Here is a 23,691-nt window from a genome sequence, read left to right as displayed (position 1 = left end):
AAATGAATCACTAAAATGAGAATACCAAACAAAAAGAGAACAAGAGAAATGTCTGTAATGCTTTAAAAGGATGAAGTTTCTCCCTCTCTCCCTATTTCCTTTGCCTCCTCTTTCTGCCCGCCTCTGTAAAAAGTCCTCAGTTTCTTTACTTCAGTCTCTTGCTTTCCTTCCTTTTTCAGTTTAACTTAATACAGAATGCTCAGTGGTTGCGGTGCTTGGGCTTAGTTGCCCCGTGGCGAGTGGGATCTAGGGCTTCCCAGGTGGGGCTAGTGGGGAAGAACCTGCCCGCCGATGCAGGAGGCCTAAGAGACCGCAGGTTCGATCTGGAGGTCGGGAAGATCTCCTGGAGAAGGAAAGGGCAACCCACTCTAGTGTTCTTGCCCTGGAGATTCCCAAGGACAGAGGAGCCTGGCGGGCTATAGTCCATGGGATCTCAAAGACTCGGATACGACAGAGTGACTGAGGATGCAGGCCCATGGGGAGTTCCAACTGTTTGCAATGTTTTCAATGCAGGATGAACCCTGCATTGAAAGGGGGATTCTCAACCACTGGACCATAAGGAAGTCCCTTGCCCTTGATATTTAAATCGGTAGGTTTTAATGTCTTACACATACTTCTGAAAAAAGAAGGGGTCCTATTCAACAGCCCCTCACGGTAGTTCAGCGCCTCTTGATCCGCCCTCTACCCCGCTCCCCAGCCCTGCTCTGTTGGCCTGGAACCCATCTGCCCTGTCCCTGGACAAACAGAATCACACCTTTGGCCGCATCTGTCGGGATGGCAAATCGGTCCCACACCTCCCGGCTTCCTTCAGGGGCAATCTCTTGCTGGCATGGAGCAGAGTGGGCTCCATGAATTGAGGGAAAGTGGAGATAAGTGAGCAGGCAGACGAAGCGAGAGGGAGAAAGTGTACAGGGCCGGAGACCGGCAGATAAGAGAGTCGCTCAGTAGCGGGAGGGAGAAGCGCGAGTAAAGTGACCAGACACCATGTGGACAGGGGGAGGCGAGCGAGCAGAAGAGGCGCGCGACGGCTGACCGCCCAGGCAGTCAGCTCCGGATCGCAGGGGTCTGCGAGGCCGGGCCGGGTGGGACGTGTGCAGCCAGGGCAGATCGGTGGGCTTCGTGAGTCCCTGCCCCGCAGCCGCCCGCGATGAGCGAGGCCAGTCGGGTGTGCTCCGGCTACTACAGCCTCAACCACAGCTTCGTGGAGCCCTTCCAGTGCCCCCGGCGCGGCGAGGGGGCCACCCTCCTCTACTGCTGCGGCTTCGCCGACCTCAAGTACTGCTGCAGCGAGCCGGGCAGCTACTTCCCCTACAAGCACAGCTACATGTGGAGCCTCAGGTGGGCAGGGCCGGGGTTGCGGCCAGGGGTCTGGGGAGGCTACCAGCCGTGCCACGCCGGGAGGAGGGAGGGCGCCCGCGTCCTCACGACACGCTCGGATCCCTCCGCGGGGTGAGGGGATAGGAGCCCCCAAGGGCGGGTGAGGCCTCTGCCGAGAACCCGTTTGTGGCCACCGTCGTCCGGGTGAAGGTCGCGCTGTGGTTCTAGAGTTGTGATGCCCGGGGACCAGAGCGAGGCGCGCGCGGAAGCAGCGCAGGCGACTCGCCCTGGGCGCAACCGAGCGGACTGCTCTGCTCTCCTCTCTCCCTCGCCCGGGGACCAGTCCCAAGTCCGCGGCTCCGTGGGGCACAGACAGACTCACAGATAACTTGAGGAGGTTTTCATTCTCCTTTTGATTTGAGTATTTGGTGCATTTGAATGGAAAGGGGCTCTTTTCAGATTCATTTTTAAGGCGTTAGCCAAGGATTTGAGTATTTTAAGCCTATTTGTGGCTGAGGAGGAATTTGCTGTATCCTTTGAAAAAAAAAAGTGTGTGTGAGTATGTATTTGGGCGCGCACAAATACATATAATTTGCCCTTTGAGTTGATCTCACACGAACTCCGAACAGAACCGGAGATCCACAGAGAGGAAGAGTTTCAGTTGCTATGATTACACACCGAAGAACCTTTGCAGGACACCCCCTTTCTCAACATCTGAGCTCTTTGGCCATTGCTAGAAAACGACGGGACTTCCAAAGGTGGTGTCTTTCTGGCCTCTTTTCCCCGTGATGGGAATTTTATAATAATTAAATATTAATTTATTCAATTGGTATTCCCACAGATACTTTCATTATGAAGGGCTTTCCCTCCCCTCCACTCCAAAGGATTGAAAACTTAGACCTTCATTCTTACATTGTGCCCGGAGAAGGAACATGGTGCTGGGGTTACAGGAAAGAACTGCCGCACCACCAGAAATTGTTTCTGACAAATTAGCTAATGTCTGGGAGAGGGAAAGAGGCTGACTCTGCTAAGGACGAGGAAGGGTACTTTTTCTCCCAGTGTCCTAGCATGGTCCAGAACTTGGCACGCATGCCAAGACCACAGCAAATGACTTTAAATGTTACTTCTTAGAGCAGTAAAGTCATTAAAAAAAAAAAATGCATTGCAAGCTTCTAAAAAATCTCAAAAGGAATATCTACTTACCAAGTCCAACTACAAAGGAGGGTTGTGCCCTAATAGGCAAAATCTCAGAAATTAATGACAGCTTATCCTTACTACTTGGGGAAGAAGTCTGTATTGCACTGGGATCTTATCTGGCCTTTTGGAAAATGACATCGTAACCCAGCTCTGAGTCCTTGGAGGTGTTAATAAGGGTGGCAGCACCTCTGAGAAGAGACTGTCAACTCTTAAGTCAGACTCAATTGGAAAAGTGCCTGGCATTTTCAGATCCCTGAATAGTTCAAGAGTGAGAAGCAGCAGAGGATGGAAAACCTTGCAAAAGGTTTATGAAGGCACAAAAGAATGACTAGCTTGCTGGGGTCTTCATTCAGCACTGACAATGCAGCTCTGTTGCTGGGAAATATAAAAATCATTTCGACTGATGGCATCAGTTGGGAATGTAATCCTGGGGTTCTTCTTTAGTTATTAAACTATGAGAACACAATGGGGAGGTAAGCATTTAGAGCTTCAGTTCCCACATATTCTTTGCTCTCTCCCCTAATTTAAAACAGTCCAACTGTGAAAAATTTCCCTAATGTCACTAGCATCTGTTCTGAGATTCTGTAACTGCTGCAGAAAGGTTCAGGTGTGTACCTCCAGGTAAACGAAGTTGTCGAGTCGGAGAATTCATTAATGTGACAGCAGCTACAGACCTTTTCTCAGGGATCGAAAAGCAAACTTCCCTGTGGTGCTGGGAGGGAAAGATAACTCTCCCTTTTCTCGGCCCCACTCTCATCCCTTCTCCTCTTATAAATAAATCCCTAAGCTCTAGGGGTTCCCTTGGGAAACCTTCAGGACCTAGGAAAATAACACGTATTGCACAAGGCTGTACTCGAGTTCAGTAAGTTATTTATCGGAATGAATATTTTTGCATGCATAAAGCAACATTTCTGGAAAGTGGAACTATGACACTGACACAGTTTGTATGGATTATGAAGACTATCTTTTTATAACAGAAAGAAGTGCCATGTTGTTTTAATTTTTCCTTCAAATCATGTGACCTGGTTTTTAAAGTGTGTATTAATACATGTAAAGCCCATACTATGTCATTGAATTCAATTAAGTTGATGATTTTACTTTTAATTGACTGAGTCACTTTTTCAGTTTGAAGATGTTTTTAATAACTGGGTTCTTGTTTCAGAAATCTTTCCAGATGTCTGGCCTCCTAGCTGTCTTGTGAAGCAAATAATTAATTAAGTGACTTATGTTCCCATATGTCTGTGTAGAGTCCTGACCCTTCCTGACACATAGAATTCACAAAAGTCAGCTTTGGTGCAAACAAGCATGAAAGAGTAGTTGCCAGAAGCAGGCACCAAGTGAGGGCAAATTCTAATTTAAATGTCTAACTATATACTGACTCTGCCTCTCATTGGTGACTCAGACAGTAAAGCGTCTGCCTGCAGTGTGGAAGACCCAGGTTTGATCATTGGGTCAGGAAGATCCCCTGGAGAAGGAAATGGCAACCCACTCCAGTACTCTTGCCTGGAAAATCCCATGGACAGAGGATCCTGGTAGGTTACAGTACATGCGGTCGCAAAGAGTCAGACACAACTGAGTGACTTCACTTTCTATACTGACTCTAACCAGAAAATTACCTAGTCTACACTTGTGTGCAGGGCTAAGGGAACTGGGCTGATTAGCAATAAACAAGCACAAAAATTTTTTGAAGTCTGACTTCATGTCTTTGACTCAGAAGGCAAACAACCTCTAAATGGCAAAGAGACTTTATCTGCTAACATCAAGTGTAAGTGGGATGAATTTAGCCCTTCACTTTCAATTCTGTTCTTCCTCTCAAAGCAGTGACATGCCTAGTATCTCTGGTCAAATTCTCCCTTCCCTCCCTGTTGGAACAAGTCAAATTTTTTACCACCCTAATCTCTGGGAAATAGCAGAAGCTGAAAGGCAAGCCAGGAAGATAATCAAGAAAAAGACCATTACTTTTCAATGACTATTCCAATGATTATTACTTTTCAGTGACTACAAACAGATCAATCATCAGTCACTTATTATTTACTTCCATTTATGAAACATTAACTGCAAGCTAAATACTCTATTAAACATTTTTAAGTGTGCAGATTACTATGGGAAAGTCAACAGAAGTATCTACTCTTGAGCAGTTAAAATCTGATTTTATATCTTTACACACCCCCACACACATAGGGCTCATGAAAGTACATATTAGTCTTTATATATTAGTCTTTAAAGACAACTTTCTTTTTTTTCCAAGCTTCTTTTCCCATTTGAAAATATTAAGTTTACCAGTTTGTGAAAACTGTGTTATTTCTCAAATGATTAGCCTTATACATAACTGTATCAAGAGGAATGATTATAAACTGAGTGCTGAGCAAATATCAGATGTACAATGCATTTTTAGAGAAAAGTACAAAGATTTCTTCCTTAATGCTAGAAGCCATTGGTGTTATGTTCTTTTAGAAAGGAAAACTTCAGATTGAACATGAACTTTATATAAATTCCATAAATATTACTTTCCTTTAATTAAACTTTCTTCTCTATTGTAATAGCTATGGTTTTGTATATTAATACATGATAACTCCCATACACATCTCCAAAATAAAAGTTCCACACTTTTGGCAAGCATTCGTTTCAGTATTTTTGCAGAAGTAGATCCCTGGTGGCTCAGATGGTAAAGAATCCACCTGCAGTGCAGGAAATCTCTGGATCAGGAAGATCCCCTGGAGAAGGGAATGGCTATCCGTTCCAGTATTCTTGCCTGGGAAATGCCATGGATAGAGGAGCCTGGAAGGCTACAGTCCATGGGGTCACAGTCAGACAAGACTGAGCTACTAAACACATACAGATTTTTTCTATTCATCTTTTATTAGTGAACCTAATCTTTCCCCTAAAATACATTAATAATAGAGGTTTATTGGATTGAGATGTTCTTGAACCATCCCTAGAGAACTGTGTGATCTTTTACCTGTAATATGAATTCATGTGGTATTCTATAGTAATATTAACATACAAATGTATAGAGAAGTACAGTAAGAATTTGATGGTAGAAAAAGGTGAGCTGTAGATCTCAATAATATGCTGTTTATAGTAAAATATAATTTGGTTATGAATGACTGAAATAAGAACTAACAATATTTAAACCTTTAGTTTATGTGCAAACCAGTTTGCATGACAGTCACATTGTTTTTTTTCTGTTTTCCTCAGCATTGGTGCCCTGATTGGATTGGGAATTGCTGCCCTTGTTTTACTTGCGTTTGTCATCAGCGTCTGTGTTCTTTGCTACTTATTTCTGTATACAAAGCCTCAAAGATTAGACACTGGCCTTAAACTTCAACACCTAGAGGCTGTTTCCACTCAAGAAGGTAATCAGTAGCCATTATTTGCAACCAATTACCTGTACTCTATTCAAAGTAATAACCTGTGCCTGGGTGGCAGATTATACTTAAAGATGAACACTTTTTGAAAATTCAGTTTATTATGTGTCTTTATAAAAATTTATGTTGAATTAGGTCTTAATCGGAGAAGGCAATGGCACCCCACTCCAGTACTCTTAAATCCCATGGATGGAGGAGCCTGGAAGGCTGCAGTCCATGGGGTCGCTAGGAGTCGGACACGACTGAGTGACTTCACTTTCACTTTTCACTTTCATGCATTGGAGAAGGCAATGGCAACCCACTCCAGTGTTCTTGCCTGGAGAATCCCAGGGACGGGGGAGCCTGGTGGGTTGCTGTCTCTGGGACCGCACAGAGTCGGACACGACTGAAATGACTTAGCTGCAGCAGCAGCAGCAGGTCTTAATGATTAAACACCTTTGAAAGATTGTGCTCAAGGAAAAAATAGTGGCAGGATGTAAATGTTCTCATGAAAAATAATACATTGATCTAATAAATCCACTTTAATTTATTTGGGTGTCCCTCAATTATTTAATTTTGTTTTTTGATGGAGCCAAAGAAGTCAAATAAACAGGAACAAAACATCTGATAATTAATTATCAGTATTGAATTGCTCTAAACTGATTAGTCAGTGGTCAGTTAGGCATTAGCTGTGTGCCCACTGTATGCAGAATTCAGAGGCAGATAAAAGAAATTAAAAAACAAATAAAAGGAAGTCTTTGTTCTTGAATAGATCACAAACTAGTTAAGCCCTATGTGTATGTGTGTGTATATTTGTGTATGTAGTGCAACCATAAATTAGAAATGTTAAAACATAAGGTTTTTGGAACTGAGTCTCATTGTTATCTTAATTATAAAGTGCAGTACACGCTAATCATTATTATTATGAAACAATCAGAAAGAACTCGTAAAATTTTTGTGAATACAAATTTCTATTAGTGTATTTTAAAAGTCAGTTCAGTCAGTTCAGTTGCTCAGTCGTGTCCGACTTTTTGTGACCCCATGCATTGCAGCACGCCAGGCCTCCCTGTCCATCACCAACTCCCGGAGCTTGCTTAAACTCATGTCCATCGACTCAGTGATGCCATCCAACCATCTCATCCTCTGTCGACCCCTTCTTCTCCTGGCTTCAATCTTTCCCAGCATAAGGGTCTTTTCAAATGAGTCAAGTTCATCAGGTGGCCAAAGTATTGGAGCTTCAGCTTCAGCATCAGTCCTTCCAGTGAACATTCAGGACTGATTTCCTTTAGGATGGACTGGTTGAATCTCCTTGCAGCCCAAGGGACTCTCAAGAGTCTTCTCCAACAATATGGACCTTTGTTGGCAAAGTAATGTCTCTGCTCTTTAATATGCTGTCTAGGTTGGTCATAGCTTTTCTTCCAAGGAGCAAGCATCTTCTAATCTAATGGCTGCAGTCACCATCTGCAGTGATTCTGGAGCCCAAAAAAATAGTCTGTCACTGTTTCCCTTTTTCCCATCTATTTGCCATGAAGTGATGGGACTGGATGTCATGATCTTAGTTTTTTGAATGTTGAGTTTTAAGCTAGCTTTTTCACTCTCCTCTTTCACTTTCATCAAGAGGCTCTTTAGTTCTTCTCTTTCTGCCATAAAGGTGGTATCATCTGCGTATCTGAGGTTATTGATATTTCTCCTGGCAATCTTGATTCCAGCTTGCACTTCATCCAGGCCAGCATTTTGCATGATGTACTTTGCATATAAGTTAAATAGGGTGACACTATACAGCCTTGACGTACTCCTTTCCCAATTTGGAACCAGTCTGTTGTTCCATGTCTGGTTCTAACTGTTGCTTCTTAATCCACATACAGATCTCTCAGGAGGCAGGTAAGGTGGTCTGGTATTCCATTTTAAAAGTGGTGATCATGAATTTCATTTTGATATACATATTGAATATTATTTAGCAAAAATTTAGACTGTATATATTATATATATATTTAGAACAAGACACAGGTGCTTATTAACTTCTATTTGAAAGAAAGTGAAAAGCTCTCTTCAAAATAATTTAGAAATTTCCTTCCCGTATGTCCCACTTTAGCTGAATCCAGAAACTTATGTTTATGGAGTACATACTCTTTGACCTTCTCAAATACACCAGCACTGCATGACTGCATTAGCTCTAGTTTTCTTCTCTGTAGGGATCTCAAAGGGTGCCCTGTGTCACAAAGCAAGAAGCCAAGATCCATTTGGAGTTCTTTTTCTGCAGCACTGTTTAGAGATTACATGGCCAAATTGACAGGTTGTTAGCTGAATTTAGTCCAATGGCTTAGACTCCGTTTCTCCACAGGCAGCATGAAGCAGCGGACTAGTGATTATCAAATAATCAAATAGTAAAATCAATTTTTGTCTCAATTGCTTAGACAATTTATAGTCCTTACATTTTATTGTGTGTAAGAATCACCTAGGGAGCTTGTTAAAACCAGAGATTTCAGACTCTGCATTTCAAAACAAATTGCTCCTCTTTCTGCCCTGATCTTTCTCTCCTGCTGTCTATTCTCCAAAGAGAAACCAGAGGGAGCCTGAGTCAGGCTACATCATTACTCTGGTCAAAATCCTAATTGCTTCCCATCTTTTAATAGACAGGAATGGAGCCCTATATGTATGGACCCTAACTGTGAAGTACGGGGGTTTGCCCTTTCCACCTTTATTTCTTGCATCTTATGTCCAGCCACCTTGGCATCTTTGCTGTTCCTTGAAAATCCTGCCTCAGGGCCTTGGCGCATGCCATCTCTGTACTCTGGAATGCTTTTCCCTCACTTTCACTTTCTTTAAATCTTTACTAAGTCACCTTTCCCCATCACTAAATCTGCATCTTTAACTTCAACATATCATGCCCCCTTCCTGCTTTATTTTTCTCCTAAGCACTTACCACTAATTTACTATGCATTTTACCTATCTATTGTCCAGTTTTTCTCTATTCCAACTAGAGAGTTCCAGGAAAGTAAGACTTTTTGTCTTGCTTGCTCATTATGTGTCCCTAATGCCTAGAATGGGCTTTCCAAGTGGCACAGTGGTAAGAATCCACCGGCCAATGCAGAAGACACAGGAGATACCAGTTTGATCCCTGGGTTGGGAAGATCCCCTAGAGAAGGAAATGGCAATCCCCTCCAGTATTCATGCCCCCCAAGATTCCATGGACAGAGGAGCCTAGCAAGCTACAGCCCATGGGGTCACAAAGAATTGTACACGACTGAGTGACTGAGTACACAGCGCCTAGAACACCTAACAAATGAACTAATGAAGTGCCACTGCACTTCTGTCGCAGGCGATTAAAGAGCGTGTTTATTGTCACCTTTACAGTCATCAAACACTCACTGAGTGCCTCTTCTATATGATGCATTGTGCTAAATAAAAATTGATTGTTTTTTCCTGATCTATCTCAGGGACTACTCCAAAATTTTATTCAAGCTGGCTCTGAGAGCCCAGCGACAGAATTAGTTGGCTTGTTGATCCTTCTTGTAGTCTTATGGCTCTTCAGCTAAGGAGATCCATTAATGTACTTCTTACATAGTAAGTTGAGGCTACTTGCTTGCAATGAACTATTCACACTCCACTCCTCTGAAAAACAGTTTATCATCTGAAAAACAGTTTATCAAGTCAGCAAATTAATTCAATACACTTTTCCTGAGTGATTACTCTTGGTAAGACAAAATTTTACACAACCACTGCCTTCTGCTGCTTTTAAATGAGATGATTTGGGGCCCATTGGTTGATATTAACCAAATAAGACATAGTGGAGAGTCGAAAACAAAATAGGTAATTCAAATGTTACTGGAATAGGAAGGGAAAGCAGTTTATATTTGAAAGTAACTCTTCAAAGTTATAATCAAAAACCAATGCTGTACCTATTGTTAAATATGCATGCTTCATTCCAATGATTCTCCCACCCAGGGATAGATGCCGGTGTTCCAGCATAAGAAAACAAGACTTTAGTCCGTTTAAGGAATGCCTTTAAAGGTTAGGAACATAATATTATGTTTGTGTTATAATCAAGCAAATAAAACTACCTTGGAGAAAAATTGATTTCACCAGTTACCACTCCTTCCTTTTTTAAAAAAAATTTTAGTTTTTAAAAATAAATTTTGGCCAGGCAGCATGTGGGATCTTAGTTTCCCAACTGGAAGTATGGAGTCTTAACCACTAGACCACCAGGGAAGTTCCTACCACTCCTTTCAAAACCATCTGTTCTTAAGACTCAACCTCCTATTATGTTAATTTTTTTTTAACGTTTTAACTTTGTGTTGGGGTATAGCTGATTGGGCTTCCCTGGTAGCTCAGCTGGTAAAGATCTGCCTGCAATGCAGGAGACCCCAGTTTGATTCCTGGGTTGGGCAGATCCCCTGGAGAAGGGATAGGCTACCCACTCCCGTATTCTTGGGCTTCCCTGGTGGCTCAGCTGATAAAGAACTCGCCTGCAGTGCGGGAGACCTGGGTTTGATCCCTGGGTTCGGAAGATCCCCTGGAGGAGGGCATGGCAACCCACTCCAGTATTCTTGCCTGGAGAATCTCCACGGACAGAGGAGCTTGGCGGTCTATAGTCCATGGAGTTGCAAAGAGTCAGATGGGACTAAGCATAGCACAACCAAGCTGATTGACTAACAATGTTGTGACAGTTTCAGGTGAACAGCAAAGGGACTCAGCCACACATATACATGTATCCATTCTCCCCCAAACTTCCCTCACATCCAGGCTGTTATGTAACACTGAGCAGAGTTGATCCCAAACTCCCTGTCCTTTCCTCACATCCTTCCCCACTCCCCACTGTTGGCAACCATAAGTTTCTTCTCTAAGTCTGGGAGTCTTTCTCTTTTGTAAGTTCATTTGTATCATTTCTTTTTAGATTCCACATATAACCTCCCATTATTTTAATTTTTAGAATTGAGATTGTGCACATACTAAAGCTGACTTAAGGCACTGCACTTTTTTGTTTCTTTGTTTCTATAAATGGCTGTAGTGTTATAGAATAAACAGGCCCAAAATGGAGTACCTTGCGCTAACTGCTACTGCTAAGTCGCTTCAGTCAGTCGTGTCGGACTCTGTGCGACCCCATGGACCGCAGCCTACCAGGCTCCTCCGTCCATGGGACTTCCCACCAGCAAACCGAAACTCTATACCTAACTGCAGTTTCAGTCTCTCCCAGGAGAGAAATTTTAAACCTATTGGTCTGGAATTTCCTGATCAATACTAGTGAGGTAAACTGCAGGACAGGGTGACCTTACCAGAAAAAAATCTTTTGTTTATGATTTCCTTATCCTATCCCCCTTTTCCTATAAAATCTTTCATTGCCTGCATCATCTCAGAGCCCCCTTCTACTTGCTAGGTGGGATGCTCCCAATCCATGAATTGCTGGATAAAGCCAACTAGGTTTTCATATTCACTCAGCTGAATTTTGTTTTATAACAATAGTCCAAGTCTAAAATAGTCTAATCTTGGACTATTTTGCCAAGATTTTTCTTTAAGGTATCTTTATTCTCTTGGGGTTCATTATTTTTAATGTATACAACTGAAGGCTTTCTTTGAATTGATCCTGAAAATAGCAGGTCTCTGGTTCTGACTACATGTCGAGTTTAATTTGGCTACCTCCAGGCTCACTTGGTACAGAAGTACTATTGTTAAGCAATTGATTGGGCTTTAAATTGTGTCCCATAATCATCTTCCTTCTTTCTAACTTTTGTGTTTTGAGTTACACCTGTAGCAAATGCTAATGTTTAAAAGAATACTGTGGTTTGTAAATTGTACTGTATAGGACAAAGAGTTCCGGGCAAAGGTTGACTGTGTGAAGGACATCTTTCTGAGTAGACACTCCTGGGATGACGGCTCATGGCATAAATTGTGGAGGAATTAATGGTTAACAGGGGAGTAATTAAAGGGATGATTGTGTTAGATTCTTGCTTCTCAAACTTTTCCATTGGAGAATTCTTAAAGGTAGATAACAAAGGAATGGTACCTCCAAAATTCCAAGGTTTTCTTGGAAAGGCTTGCTTTATGAGCTTTAAATTATTTGAAGATGCCCATTACACTTTTTAAATATGGTTATTTTTGATTGCAAATATAATGACTTGTTTTATCTAACAATAATATCATATCCTTTCCACTTATGAGTAAAATTGATGCTATTGGAAGATAAAATATATTCATCCTGTGGTTTTGAGTATCCATTGACACTCTAGGGTTGTGAAGTGTGATGGAGAATCGAGGAGAGGGTCCTTAGAAACAGTTTTTGATGAAAATGAGAAGAGCAGAGAGTAGAGCTGCTTGACACAAAATAATATTGTTGTATAGGAATAATAGACAACTCCAATTACCTATTATTTGATGGTCTCTTTTTCAAAGGCAGGCAATATAAATGGAAAAGGGTAAACAAATCAGCAGTAAGGCACAGGTTGTCTAGAAGAGAAACAGAAATTATATCTAGAAAACCGAGAAAGCAAAACAAATTTGACAATCACATATGCAATTATTTGTTCTGCCTGTGAGCAAAGTAGGATTTGAACCAGCTCAAAATGGTTTGCTATATTTCTTCTTAGAAGGCATCCTTATGTGCCCCCCCCCAAAAAAAACAACAAACCTTTCTCTTAATGCACTTTCTTATTAGGAAAATTAAAAAATACAGAAAAACTAGTAACTTCATCCATGATCACACCACACAGAGGTAACAGATATTAACAGCGGCGAATATCCTTCACAGATGTTTTTTCTATGTATTTATAGATACACGTATGTATAACAAAATGGGGAAAAATGAATCCTATTACATGGGGTTTTTTCCACTGAACAATATTGACATCAGTGTTTGCCAATGAACACCACTTTTAATGATTCCATTTTATTACTTTGATGGCTGCTGCTGCTAAGTCGCTTCAGTCGTGTCCGACTCTGTGCAACCCCATAGACAGCAGCCCACCAGGCTCCCCCGTCCCCGGGATTCTCCAGGCAAGAACACTGGAGTGGGTTGCCATTTCCTTCTCCAATGCATGAAAGTGAAAAGTGAAAGTGAAGTCGCTCAGTCACGACCTACTCGTAGCGACCCCATGGAATGCAGCCCACCAGTCTCCTCCATCCATGGGATTTTCTAGGCAAGAGTACTGGAGTGGCTTGCCATTGCCTTCTCTGGTACTTTGATGGAGTGCTATGCATTTTTATTCTTTTATTTTGACATAGTTCACACTTCCAGAAAAGTTGCAAGAAAAGTATAGAAAAGGTAGTATACCTTTTCTCAGCTTTACTAATTGTTAATACTGTGCCTCATTTCCTTCAAAATTGACTTTCTTTTGATGTATATTTTCTGAACCATTTGAAAATAATTTGCAGATATCATGCTATTTAACAATAAGTATTTCAGTGTATGTTTCTTAGGAACAAGAATTTTTTTTTAGGTAATCACAGTATATTTATCAAAGTCAGGAAATGTAACAGTTATACAGTAATATTATCTAATCTGTAGTTCATATTCAAATTTTGCCAATATCCTTAAGTAGCTATTTTTTTCTTATCTAGGATCTAGTCCAGAGTTACATCTTATAATTAGTTATCATATTTCCTTAATCATTTTTTCCTTTGTCTTTGAAACTTTTTGCCATTACCAAGTAATTTGTTGGGAGGTATGAGAACATCCTGTTCCTCCTTCAACTATTACCCATGGTTCTTGACTAAATGTTTTCATTTCAAAATACAAGATAATTTCCGATTATTATGATAGCTATAATATAGTGATTTTCTAGCCTCATCATTTCTTCTGTGTTTATTAGTTGTTATTCTACTACAAGGAAGAGCTTTCCCTTTTCCACCTATTTATCTATTAATTTATTAATATCAGTATGGACTCAGATCTTTATTCTAAAATACTCTATTACTATCATTATTTATTCCGATTCATAAATTATCCCAGATTTGGCTTGTGGGAGCCCCTTTAAATTGGGTCGTATATCCTTTTGAAATATGTACATCATTTTTTGAGCATTTTTTTTTCTTTGTCACAAAATGTTCTCAAGCCTCCTGTACTTTTCCTTTTTCCTGTGCCAGCCCTGAAGTCTGCTATTTCTCCAAGAAGTCTGGTTCATTTTATTTGGGAATGGTGTTTAGAAACTCAAGTCTGAGTATATCATACTTTATTATTGACTTGGAACTAGCTTCCATTTTTTTTCTACTAATATTATACATATGCATTGAACACTGAAGTATTTTCCTAGCATAAATCCCTAGGAATGGAATTGCTGAACAAAGATTTGGTACAAATAAAAGGGTTTGGATACAAGTTGCTAGCTGTCCTCTAGAGAAGCACTGTTTCACGAGTATTTTTATTTCAAAAGATATATATCTTACTGATTTCACTGAGGGAAACCATGTAGTGTTTTTAAACTTATCTAATTAGGAGTGAAGGCAGAAATTTTAATGTTCATTTGTCATTTTTTTATGGTATATTGTTGCTCATATTCTTATACACATTTTTCTAGGGGGTTGTTAATTTTCTTTGCTTTATAGGAACTTCCCATACAGTAACTAATTTTTTTTTTTACATATGTATTTTTTATAGTTGTTGCCTTTTTAATTTTATATGTGACAATTTTTCAACTGTGTGTTTCTCCTTTTGTGATTTCTCCCTTTAGTTTCTTTTTAAAAAGTTAATTAATGTAGTTTTGGTTGCACTGGGTCTTCGTTGCTGCCGGTAGGCTTTCTCTAGTCGCAGCGAGCGGGGGCTACTCTTCGCTGCAGCGCTCGGGCTTCTCACTGCGGCGCTTCTCCTGTTGTGGAGCACAGGCTCCAGGTTCACGGGCTTCAGTAGTTGCAGCATGCGGGCTCAGTGGTGTGGCCCACGGGCTTGGTTGCTCTGTGGCATGTCAGATCTTCTCGGACCAGGGACAGAACCCGTCTCCTGAATTGGCAGGCAGACTCTTATCCAGTGCACCACCAGGGAAGTCGTTTCCCTTTGGTTTCATACTCAGGAAGTTCTTGTGTGCTTAGTGGCTCAGTCGTGTCCGACTCGTGCGACCCTACGGACTGCAGCCTGCCAGGCTCCTCTGTCCATGGGGATTCTCCATGTAAGAATACTGGAGTGGGTTGCCATTTCCTACTCCAGGAGGAAGTTCTTCCCTCACTCTAAGATATAAAGATATTCACCTATATTTTCTTCTAATACATTTCTTTCATAATCCTGGAATTAAATTTTTGTGTAAAGTGTGAAGTAGGGATTTGCCTTTATTTTTATTTTACAAATAATGTGCCAATTGTCCAAATATTCATTGGGAGATCTACCTTTTTCTCTTGTCAATTTAAAATGTCACCTTTGCCATAAACTAAATTATTATATATACTGGGATCTGTTTTTAGATATTCTGTTCTGTTAAACTTATCAGTCTGTTTATTCTTAAGCCAGTAATATACTTTAAAAATTATTGTAGCTAGCTATATGGGGAGATCCAACCAGTCCATTCTAAAGATCAGCCCTGGGTGTTCTTTGGAAGGAATGATGCTGAAGCTGAAACTCCAGTACTTTGGCCACCTCATGTGAAGAGTTGACTCATTGAAAAAGACTCTGATGCAGGGAGGGATTGGGGGCAGGAGAAGAAGGCGACGACAGAGGATGAGATGGCTGGATGGCATCACCGACTCGATGGACGTGAGTTTGAGTGAACTCCGGGAGTTGGTGATGGACAGGGAGGCCTGGAGTGCTGTGATTCATGGGGTCGCAAAGAGTCGGACACGACTGAGCGACTGAACTGAACTGACTGATGGTTTAATATCTGATTAGACATGACTTTCTCTTCTTTCCCATTATGATTTTTCAAAATTTCCTGGCTTCTTTTGTAATGTTCAGTATTCCAAGTAAACCTCTGAATCACACTGTCAGGTTTGTAAAAATCAAGTGGTATTTTGATGGGTTGTACTAAATTTATAGGTAACTTTGCAAGCTATTTTTCTTAGTAGCCTTAATACTTCAACCAAATTCTGCTCAGAACACTTACTAATTATGATGCCAAATTATTTTTAAATACTATTCTTTGTTTCAAAGAGATTTTAAGAACTCACTGTGACCTCAGTAAAAGATGAGGTCATTTGAACTCAATGGCAGAAAAGGACACTTGTGTCTCCTGAAGGGACCTTTCTACTGAAAATAATGAATCCGCAATTTCCTGCAACTCTTTTTGCTCCTAGAATGTAGAAAATCAAATTGCTCAGTAGAGTTACTGCTACTTTTGGCAGTTGTGAGTCCTCCTCAGGGAGCAGGGTTAGGCAATGCTGGCTGATATTGGAACCAATTAGCAAAATAGAAGCCAATCTCTCATTTTGAAAATTCATTTAAAAGATTTAATATAAATCTTTTTATTATATCTAATAATAATAAATCTACATTCTTTTGTGAGCTATGCCAGTCATCTATGGTTGAAAAAATCCAACAATGCAGAAAAGAAAAAAAAAGTCCAGTTGTGGAAAAAATAGGGTAGAAAAAACATTTCTGGAGAGAACTGAATTCATTCACTGTTGTTGAAGCAAGTCTAAGATTTTTTTCACAATGAATTGTTAACTGTATTTTCATGAGATACATATGTGTCCTCCAGGGGAAGGCAGAGCATTGAAGAAGGGAGAGGTCAATAGATCACTAGGCAAATTTTGCTCACTTCACCATTTTTCTCAGATCCAGTTCTCCAGTTCTGTGCACTGTATTAAATTTGAAGGGAAAAATGTCCCCTCGTAAATAAAAAACACCTTTAGGGTGCATATTTAAAATTGCTTGTTTCCACTAGAAGAAAATGCAAGATGAGTTGGGTGGGAGAGATTTCTACTAAACAATAAGGTGAGTCAGCTGATTTGTCACTGAGGCTGCTACAGGGCAGCAGATTGGTAATGCAGAAGCTGGGAGGTCACAGACAGTGGCAGAAAAGCTTAATTACAGTCCTGCCGGATAGCCCGAAGACCTGCAGTGGGGCCCAGCATTCTTTTGATATTTTCAAATGGCATGCAAAAGCAGAGTTCACAGAAAAGTTTCAGGATAAATGGACCTCTGAGTAATGGTTCTGAAAATGAATGTAAAATTGAACTATTGTAGAAAAAAAAAATGGGCCTAGTTTGTGATGAGGATAAGTGAAAAGATTTTGATGAATTTGATTTAAATGGTGAATTTGATTTGCTTGATGAACTGAATTTAAATTTTGGCAAAGGCCAAAGCTTTAATTTAAATGATGGGCTGAGAGGCATAGGATTAAAGGAAGGTTGAGATTTAGAGCTGTTGACCAGACTGAAGAAAAGAATAAAAATGGGACATGAGCAGCAGAAAGGACAACTAGTGTCAACCCAGGAGAGCACAGGGATGTTGGATCTTTGTAGTCTGCACTCAGGTAAAGAAAAGAAGAAATTAAATAAGAAAAATCCTTTATGTGTAACAAGTCCCTTGAGAGCCCAGTGGTATTACAGATTTCTTATTTAAAATTTAATCCATGTTGTGACCTTGTGACAGAAGAGGCAGCTGGTTTTATCTCTTTGTTGGTTAAGAAAGTAGTTTCTGTTTATTAAAGGAAAACTACAAAAAGGTGAAAAGGAAAACTAGGAAAAATAAGATTTTTCTCATCTCTCTTTTAAAATCATTCCAAAGGGATGCAGTTAGCTGGACTCTGATATCACTACAAGCACAGCCTCACTTAACTGCAGTTGTTTTTTCCATAATATGCCCAATTACTCTAACTTGCAAAGTAGCTTCAGTTGTGTCCGACTCTGTGCGACCGGGTCCATAGACGGCAGCCCACCAGGCCCCCGCCCCGTCCCTGGGATTCTCCAGGCAACAACACTGGAGTGGGTTGCCATTCCTTCTCCAACTTACCAGAGGGATATATATTGAAAGCACCTTTGACTTTTAGAAGATGCAGGTTTGATCCCTGGGTCAGGAAGATCCCCTGAAGGAAGAAATGGCAACCCACTCCAGTATTCTTGCCTGGGAAATCCCATGGACAGAGGAGGCTGGCAGGCTTCAGTCCATAGCATTGCAGACTCAGACATGATTGAAGCGACTTAGCACACACACACACACAAGCTACAGGAAGAGAGGGAACACCAGGGTGTTGACTTCCTAATCAAAGTTCTTGCTTCAAATGATGTCAGTATGGTGTTTATATCAAATCTTTTATTTTCTCATGTAGCAAATCAGTTTGGCTAGTGGAACTGCCTGCCCTTAAGGAGCCAGTCTAAGAAGTGATCTTTGTACCTGCATTGGTTAAAAGGATCCAGTAGCCAAGGACATAATGAACCAGGGCTGGGGAACAGGGGGTTTTTACAAGTCCTAGATGAAGGAAAATCTATAATGCTGGAATGTGTTTTGCAAGCCTTTAAATCTCAAGAGGGCAGTAGATAGGTTAGATAAATTCTTTCGGTTGTTTCCAGAAAAAAACATAATGGAAACAAGCTAACAGTTCCTGAGATGGCTTAAGAGAGAACCCCAGACTAAGGGATTCCTAGAGAGAAGCTCAAATTAAGGAATTAACTTTCTGAGTTTAATCCTCATAAAAAGCAAAAAACTCTTTTATGTGAAAGATGGTTGAAAAACCAACTTGAATGTCTCACTAGAATATTAGGAATTTGGAGAAGGCAGTGGCACCCCACTCCAGTACTCTTGCCTGGAAAATCCCATGGATGGAGGAGCCTGGTAGGCTGCAGTCCATGGGGTTGCTAAGAGTCGGACATGACTGAGCAACTTCTCTTTCACTTTTCACTTTCATGCATTGGAGAAGGAAATGGCAACCCACTCCAGTGTTCTTGCCTGGAGAATCCCAGGGACGGACGAGCCTGGTGGGCTGCCGTCTATGGGGTCACACAGAGTTGGACACGACTGAAGCGACTTAGCAGCAGCAGCAGCAGCAACTGTGTAAAAAGCTTAGGAAACATGGATTTGAATTAACCAACATTACAGTCTTCAGACTTTCAGGGTTTTGACTAAAAGGTTAAAATTTAGATGTTTAAAGAAATGCTGGAGAGGGAAGAGGAGTAAGAGGCACAAACTATTATGTATAAGTAAGTGACAAGGACATATTGTATAGCATAGGGAATATAGCTAATATTTATAACAACTTTAAATGGAGTATAATCTGTAAAAATATTAAATCCCTATGTTGTATGCCTAAAACTAACATGATATAAATCAACCATACTTCAACAAAAAGAAAAGAGGGGCTTCTCTGGTGGTTCAACGGTAAAGAATCTGCCTGCCAATGCAGGAGACATGGGTTTGATCCCTGGTCCGGGAGGATCCCACATACCATGGAGCAACTAAGCCCATGTGTCCCAGCTGCTGAGCCTGTGCTCTAGAGCCTGGGAGCTGCAACCACTGAGTCCATGTACCACAACTGCTGAAGCCCGCACTTAAGCCCGTGCTCTGCAACAAGAGAGGCACTGCAATGAGAAGCCCACGTTCCTCAGCTAGAGAGTAGCCCCCACTCTCCGCAACTAAAGAAAAGCCTGCTTAGCAACGAAGACCTAGCACAGCCAAAAATAATAAACAAATAAAGACAAGAAATGCTTATATCAGATACAAATTCTTCCCAGATAATATGGAACTAATTTATATTTTAAATCCTTGGTCTTTTTAAACTTTACCTGCTGTGATACTGTAGAATACAAATGATGCTAAACCAATAAAAATAAACCTACAAACATTTTATTTTTCAAATGTATATAAAGCAAATAGTTTCAAGGGTGTATATATATATGTGTGTGTATGTGTATATATATATATACACATAAATATATATAAACTTAGGTAATGGGATATACATGCATATATATATGTATATATATCTCATTACTTAAGATTTTAGCAGTTACATTTGAATCTCAAATATTCTTTATGGTCTACCTTGCAAATAATAGTCAAGAATCTATCAGGTCATCAAATTTTCATGCCAGCTTCCCCAGCTACATTTATCTTAAACAATTTTGCTTGCTGATTGGGCCAAGAGCTACTTGCCAGGCTAGAAAATGTTGTGATTACAACAATTATCTTTTTGTTTAAAAATCAAATTATATAGTCAAAACATTATGATTGGATGTTTAGATAGAACATTAATTTATTTAACACGAATGAGTTCAGAAGTAATGAAATAAAGTCCATCTATTGTAGGCCCCACATTTTAAACTTACGATACTTTTGAATGCTGCATATTTCAGGCATATGGGTAAGATCTGGGAGCTGGAGTGAGACATTATCCTTCAAAACTTACCAATAACATTGCCCCTTAACAACCCACAGTGGAGGATGTCCTCACTGACTCCAGAGAGCAGTCTACGTATAAATTACTTATAAATAGGCAAAGCCAGGCAGTATGAACTCACTTAAAGGTGAGGCTCAGACTTATCTAAAGAGGGAAAGTGAAAAAGTCATATAAGAAGACAGACTAGACGGCAGATAGTAGAGAAAAGCTACTTCTAATAGTGAAATCTCTTGACTAGTGAGTCTCCCTTCTCCTTTAGGTAGTTTTGGAGCAGACTTTCTAAAATGTAAAGGATAAGTAAGAGTTATTCAAGCAAAGAAGAGAGTTAGGGACACCGGGCAGCTGGAAGCATGCAAAGGCTTGGGGCAGACAGCAAGCAAGCAAGCAAGCAAGCAAGCAAGCAGGGCAAGTCTGGGAGCCTGTCAGTCAGTATTTCTGTATGTCTGAAATGTCAAATACGAGGAAGGGGATGGGGCCAGCTGAGCCAGGAGAGGGAAGCAAGGCTGATCCTCCGTCTAAACAAGAAATTCAGATTTGATCCTAAAGGATTTTAAGTAGGGAGAAACTGTTATGAGGAAATGCTATATGAGCAGGAACTATTATCGTATTGCTTGACAGTATCGCACCTTTTCTCACTTAACGTTGTATTCAATATAACATTAACAGGACATTCAATATAATTAAAAATTTCTTAGAAATCACTTTTTTCAAATTAAATGACTGCATCATACTTCACTACTTTTGTTAAGGTACTTACATTTTTTTGGTATTGAAAATAATCAGTGAGTATCTTTATATATAAATTTTAGAGCTCATCTCTCATGGATTCCTTAGGAACTTCACGCTAAAATCACAAGGTATGAACACTCAAGACTTAAAAAATAAACGTACCAGTTTACATTCCCATTGGGCTGTCCCATTAGCCCAGCTTCCTAGGGCCCAACAGGACATCCCCCACTACAGGTTGATTTCATAGACCAACACTCAAAGGGGCAATATTATTTATAAGTCTTGAAAAATGATGTCTCACTACAGCTAGCACATGTTGCCCACTGACCTGAAACATGCATGGCATTATTCTCTGGGCTTATATTAAAAGTATCACGTTTAAAATGTGGGGTCTTGAGTGGTACCATATATGGTTTTATTACTTTTCTTCTGAATTTTTGTGATGGAAATATAATTACTAATATAGTAAATATAGATTACTCTTAGCCAAGAAAGATACTTTTAATCTGCTCCTGAGACATGAAAAATGGTATTATATAATGTTTTGAATTTACACGTCTTTCTGACTAGTGGAGATGCAGTATATCTTTTGTCCATCTCTTTACCAACTAAGAGGTTTTAATGTCTTACGTATGGATTTGTAAGTCCCTGTTACATTACACATGAATCATTTGTCCTAAACATTTCTTCCCAGTTGACTTTCAGCCTTGTCTTGTGCAATCTACAACTTTATAACTTTTTACCGTGTCACACTTTCAATCTTATTATTTCACTCAACAAACTGATTGAATACTAGCTACATGCAAGGCAATTTTCCTGCATCATCAATGAATAAAACAGAGATCTCTGGCATGTGGTGCTTATATTTCAGACAGAGGGGACAGATAATAAATGATAAACAAAATAAAAAGGTAAATTATATAGTATATTAGAAGATCAATACTATGGGAAAAATAGTAGAGAGCAGAAGGAATTGGGGATAGGATGGAGGGAATGTAGGTTGTAATTTTAAATACAGTGTTTAGGTCCCATTGAAAAGGTCACTTTTGAGCAAGGATTTAAAATTAAGAGTTACCATACAGATAATCTGAGGGAAGAGCATGCCAGAGTGAATAGCCAGTGCAAAGGTCTCGTGGCTAGAACATTCATGAAAGTCTGATCAAAGAGGTGAGAGTAAGAGTGAATGAGAGGACAAAGTAGAAAAAGATGAAGTCAGGGATATTAATGTGTGTGTATGAGAACATGAAGGCCATTATAAAGACTTGGGTGAGATGAAGGGTTCTGAGTAGAGGATGTGCTTTATGTTTCAAAGGATTACTCTGAGTGCTGTGCTCAAAATCGAACAGTGGTAGCAGTGAAGGTGGTCTGATTCTGGATGTATTTTAAAAGTGTAGTCAACAGGATGTCAGATGAATTGGTGGTGGGGCTGAGAGAATAGGAGCAAGGCTGACTGAGGTTTTAGTCCTGAGCAACTAAACTCATGGAGTTGCCAGCAATTGAGAAGATGAAGACTGTAAGAAGCTTTTTTTTTTTTTCTGGGAATGCCCCAAATATCAGTTTTGGACTAAGTTGGAGATGTCTATTAGATACCCAAGTGGAGATGGCAACTAGGCAGTTGAATCTAGAATTCAGGGGAGGTATGGATTAGAGATATGTATCTGGGGATGATCAGCAGAGATAGTGTTTAAAACTGTGGGGCAATTGAGACTAATAAGGGAGTGAGATAGCGACAGGAGCCAATCGCAGGCCCTCCTCCAGCCCAAGATGCCTGGAAGAGGAAAAGGGACCAACAAGAGATACCAGGAAGGAGCAATGGTGACACCGGAGTGAGTCGAGGAAATGGTGGCATCTAGGAAGCCAAGGAAAGAACATGCCACTGATGGGTCACATAAATGTGGCTTGTGAAGTGGACTGTGGGTTTTGCAACAGGGGGTTGGTGAACAGCACCATCTGTGACTTCTTGCACTGCTTTCACATATTTGTAAATTTTAAAAATATATTTAAATCTGTATATATTGGTGAAATACATTACCTATTATTTTCACACTTAATTTTTCTAACATTGTCCACTGATTAAAATAACCCATTTCTTCACTATGAGCTTGTTAGTCTAACTTCTGATGAGCAAAGATCCATATTCCTCCACCCGTGAGCATTCTGGGCTCATTTACATAAACTGAGTGAATGGGATTGTGGAACAAACATGCGCTTTTTAAATGTTACATCTAAATTGATTATAATGGCAAAGCCTTGAGATTGTTGTAAATTATGACTGACTTTAGCTTTGTTCACTTCATGCATAGGGACAGTCACACTTTTTCTAAGCAACTCAGAAATTGTTACCTTCTGATCAAAAGTGTAGTTTCCTTCATGGAAGTGTAGAGAAAGAAAGGTAAGCATGGAAACGAAATCCTTACTTTTGTTACTGAAAATTTCCCTTATTTGACCTTCAGGAGAAAATGCTCAAGAACAACTCTGTAATGATTCATCCACAGTGCTTAGAGGACATCTTATTTCCAATATTCTAAGAAGTTTATTTTTTAAGGACAAATTTTAAAGTAAAATTTGATGTCATAAGTTCAAATAATTATTTCATTTTGTTTTGTGTATTTATTTCCAGGCAACTCAAATAGAAAAAGCAAAGCCCCCCGTTCAAATGCAGCATCAAATTCAACAAATGAAACGTTCTATGAGGCTGATGATATGATTCAAGAAAAAACAATGGATACGACACAGATCAACACTGCTTATTGTTAAAAATCCTGTTTATAAAAGCTCACTGGGGAGATGAAGCAAAAAAATAAAGAGTGCACTTCAAATACAGTTTGTAATAATACTTTTCAAAAATTTGCCAC

General features: G+C 40.2%; 1 protein-coding gene across 1 annotated transcript; it reads left to right on the top strand.

The window, feature by feature from the left end:
* The first annotated feature begins 1,147 nt into the window (after positions 1 to 1,147).
* SHISAL2B (shisa like 2B) lies at positions 1,148 to 23,617 on the top strand. The gene is made up of 3 exons (XM_055554547.1): positions 1,148 to 1,338; positions 5,713 to 5,870; positions 23,457 to 23,617. The coding sequence occupies exons 1-3, from the start codon at positions 1,148 to 1,150 to the stop codon at positions 23,591 to 23,593; spliced, it is 486 nt and encodes a 161-aa protein (XP_055410522.1). The 3' UTR covers positions 23,594 to 23,617.
* The last annotated feature ends 74 nt before the right edge of the window (positions 23,618 to 23,691 follow it).

Source organism: Bubalus kerabau, chromosome 18 (genome assembly GCF_029407905.1).
Source record: "Bubalus kerabau isolate K-KA32 ecotype Philippines breed swamp buffalo chromosome 18, PCC_UOA_SB_1v2, whole genome shotgun sequence".
Taxonomy (NCBI): domain Eukaryota; kingdom Metazoa; phylum Chordata; class Mammalia; order Artiodactyla; family Bovidae; genus Bubalus; species Bubalus kerabau.
This window is presented reverse-complemented; position numbering and strand designations above follow the sequence as displayed.

What these genes read in the sequence shown, in the direction of transcription:
- SHISAL2B (XM_055554547.1), top strand. Translation starts at nt 1,148, where the DNA reads ATGAGCGAGGCCAGTCGGGTGTGCTCCGGCTACTACAGCCTCAACCAC. An exon ending in AGCTACATGTGGAGCCTCAG is followed by an intron (nt 1,339 to 5,712) that starts GTGGGCAGGGCC and finishes TGTTTTCCTCAG; the next exon opens with CATTGGTGCCCTGATTGGAT. An exon ending in GGCTGTTTCCACTCAAGAAG is followed by an intron (nt 5,871 to 23,456) that starts GTAATCAGTAGC and finishes ATTTATTTCCAG; the next exon opens with GCAACTCAAATAGAAAAAGC.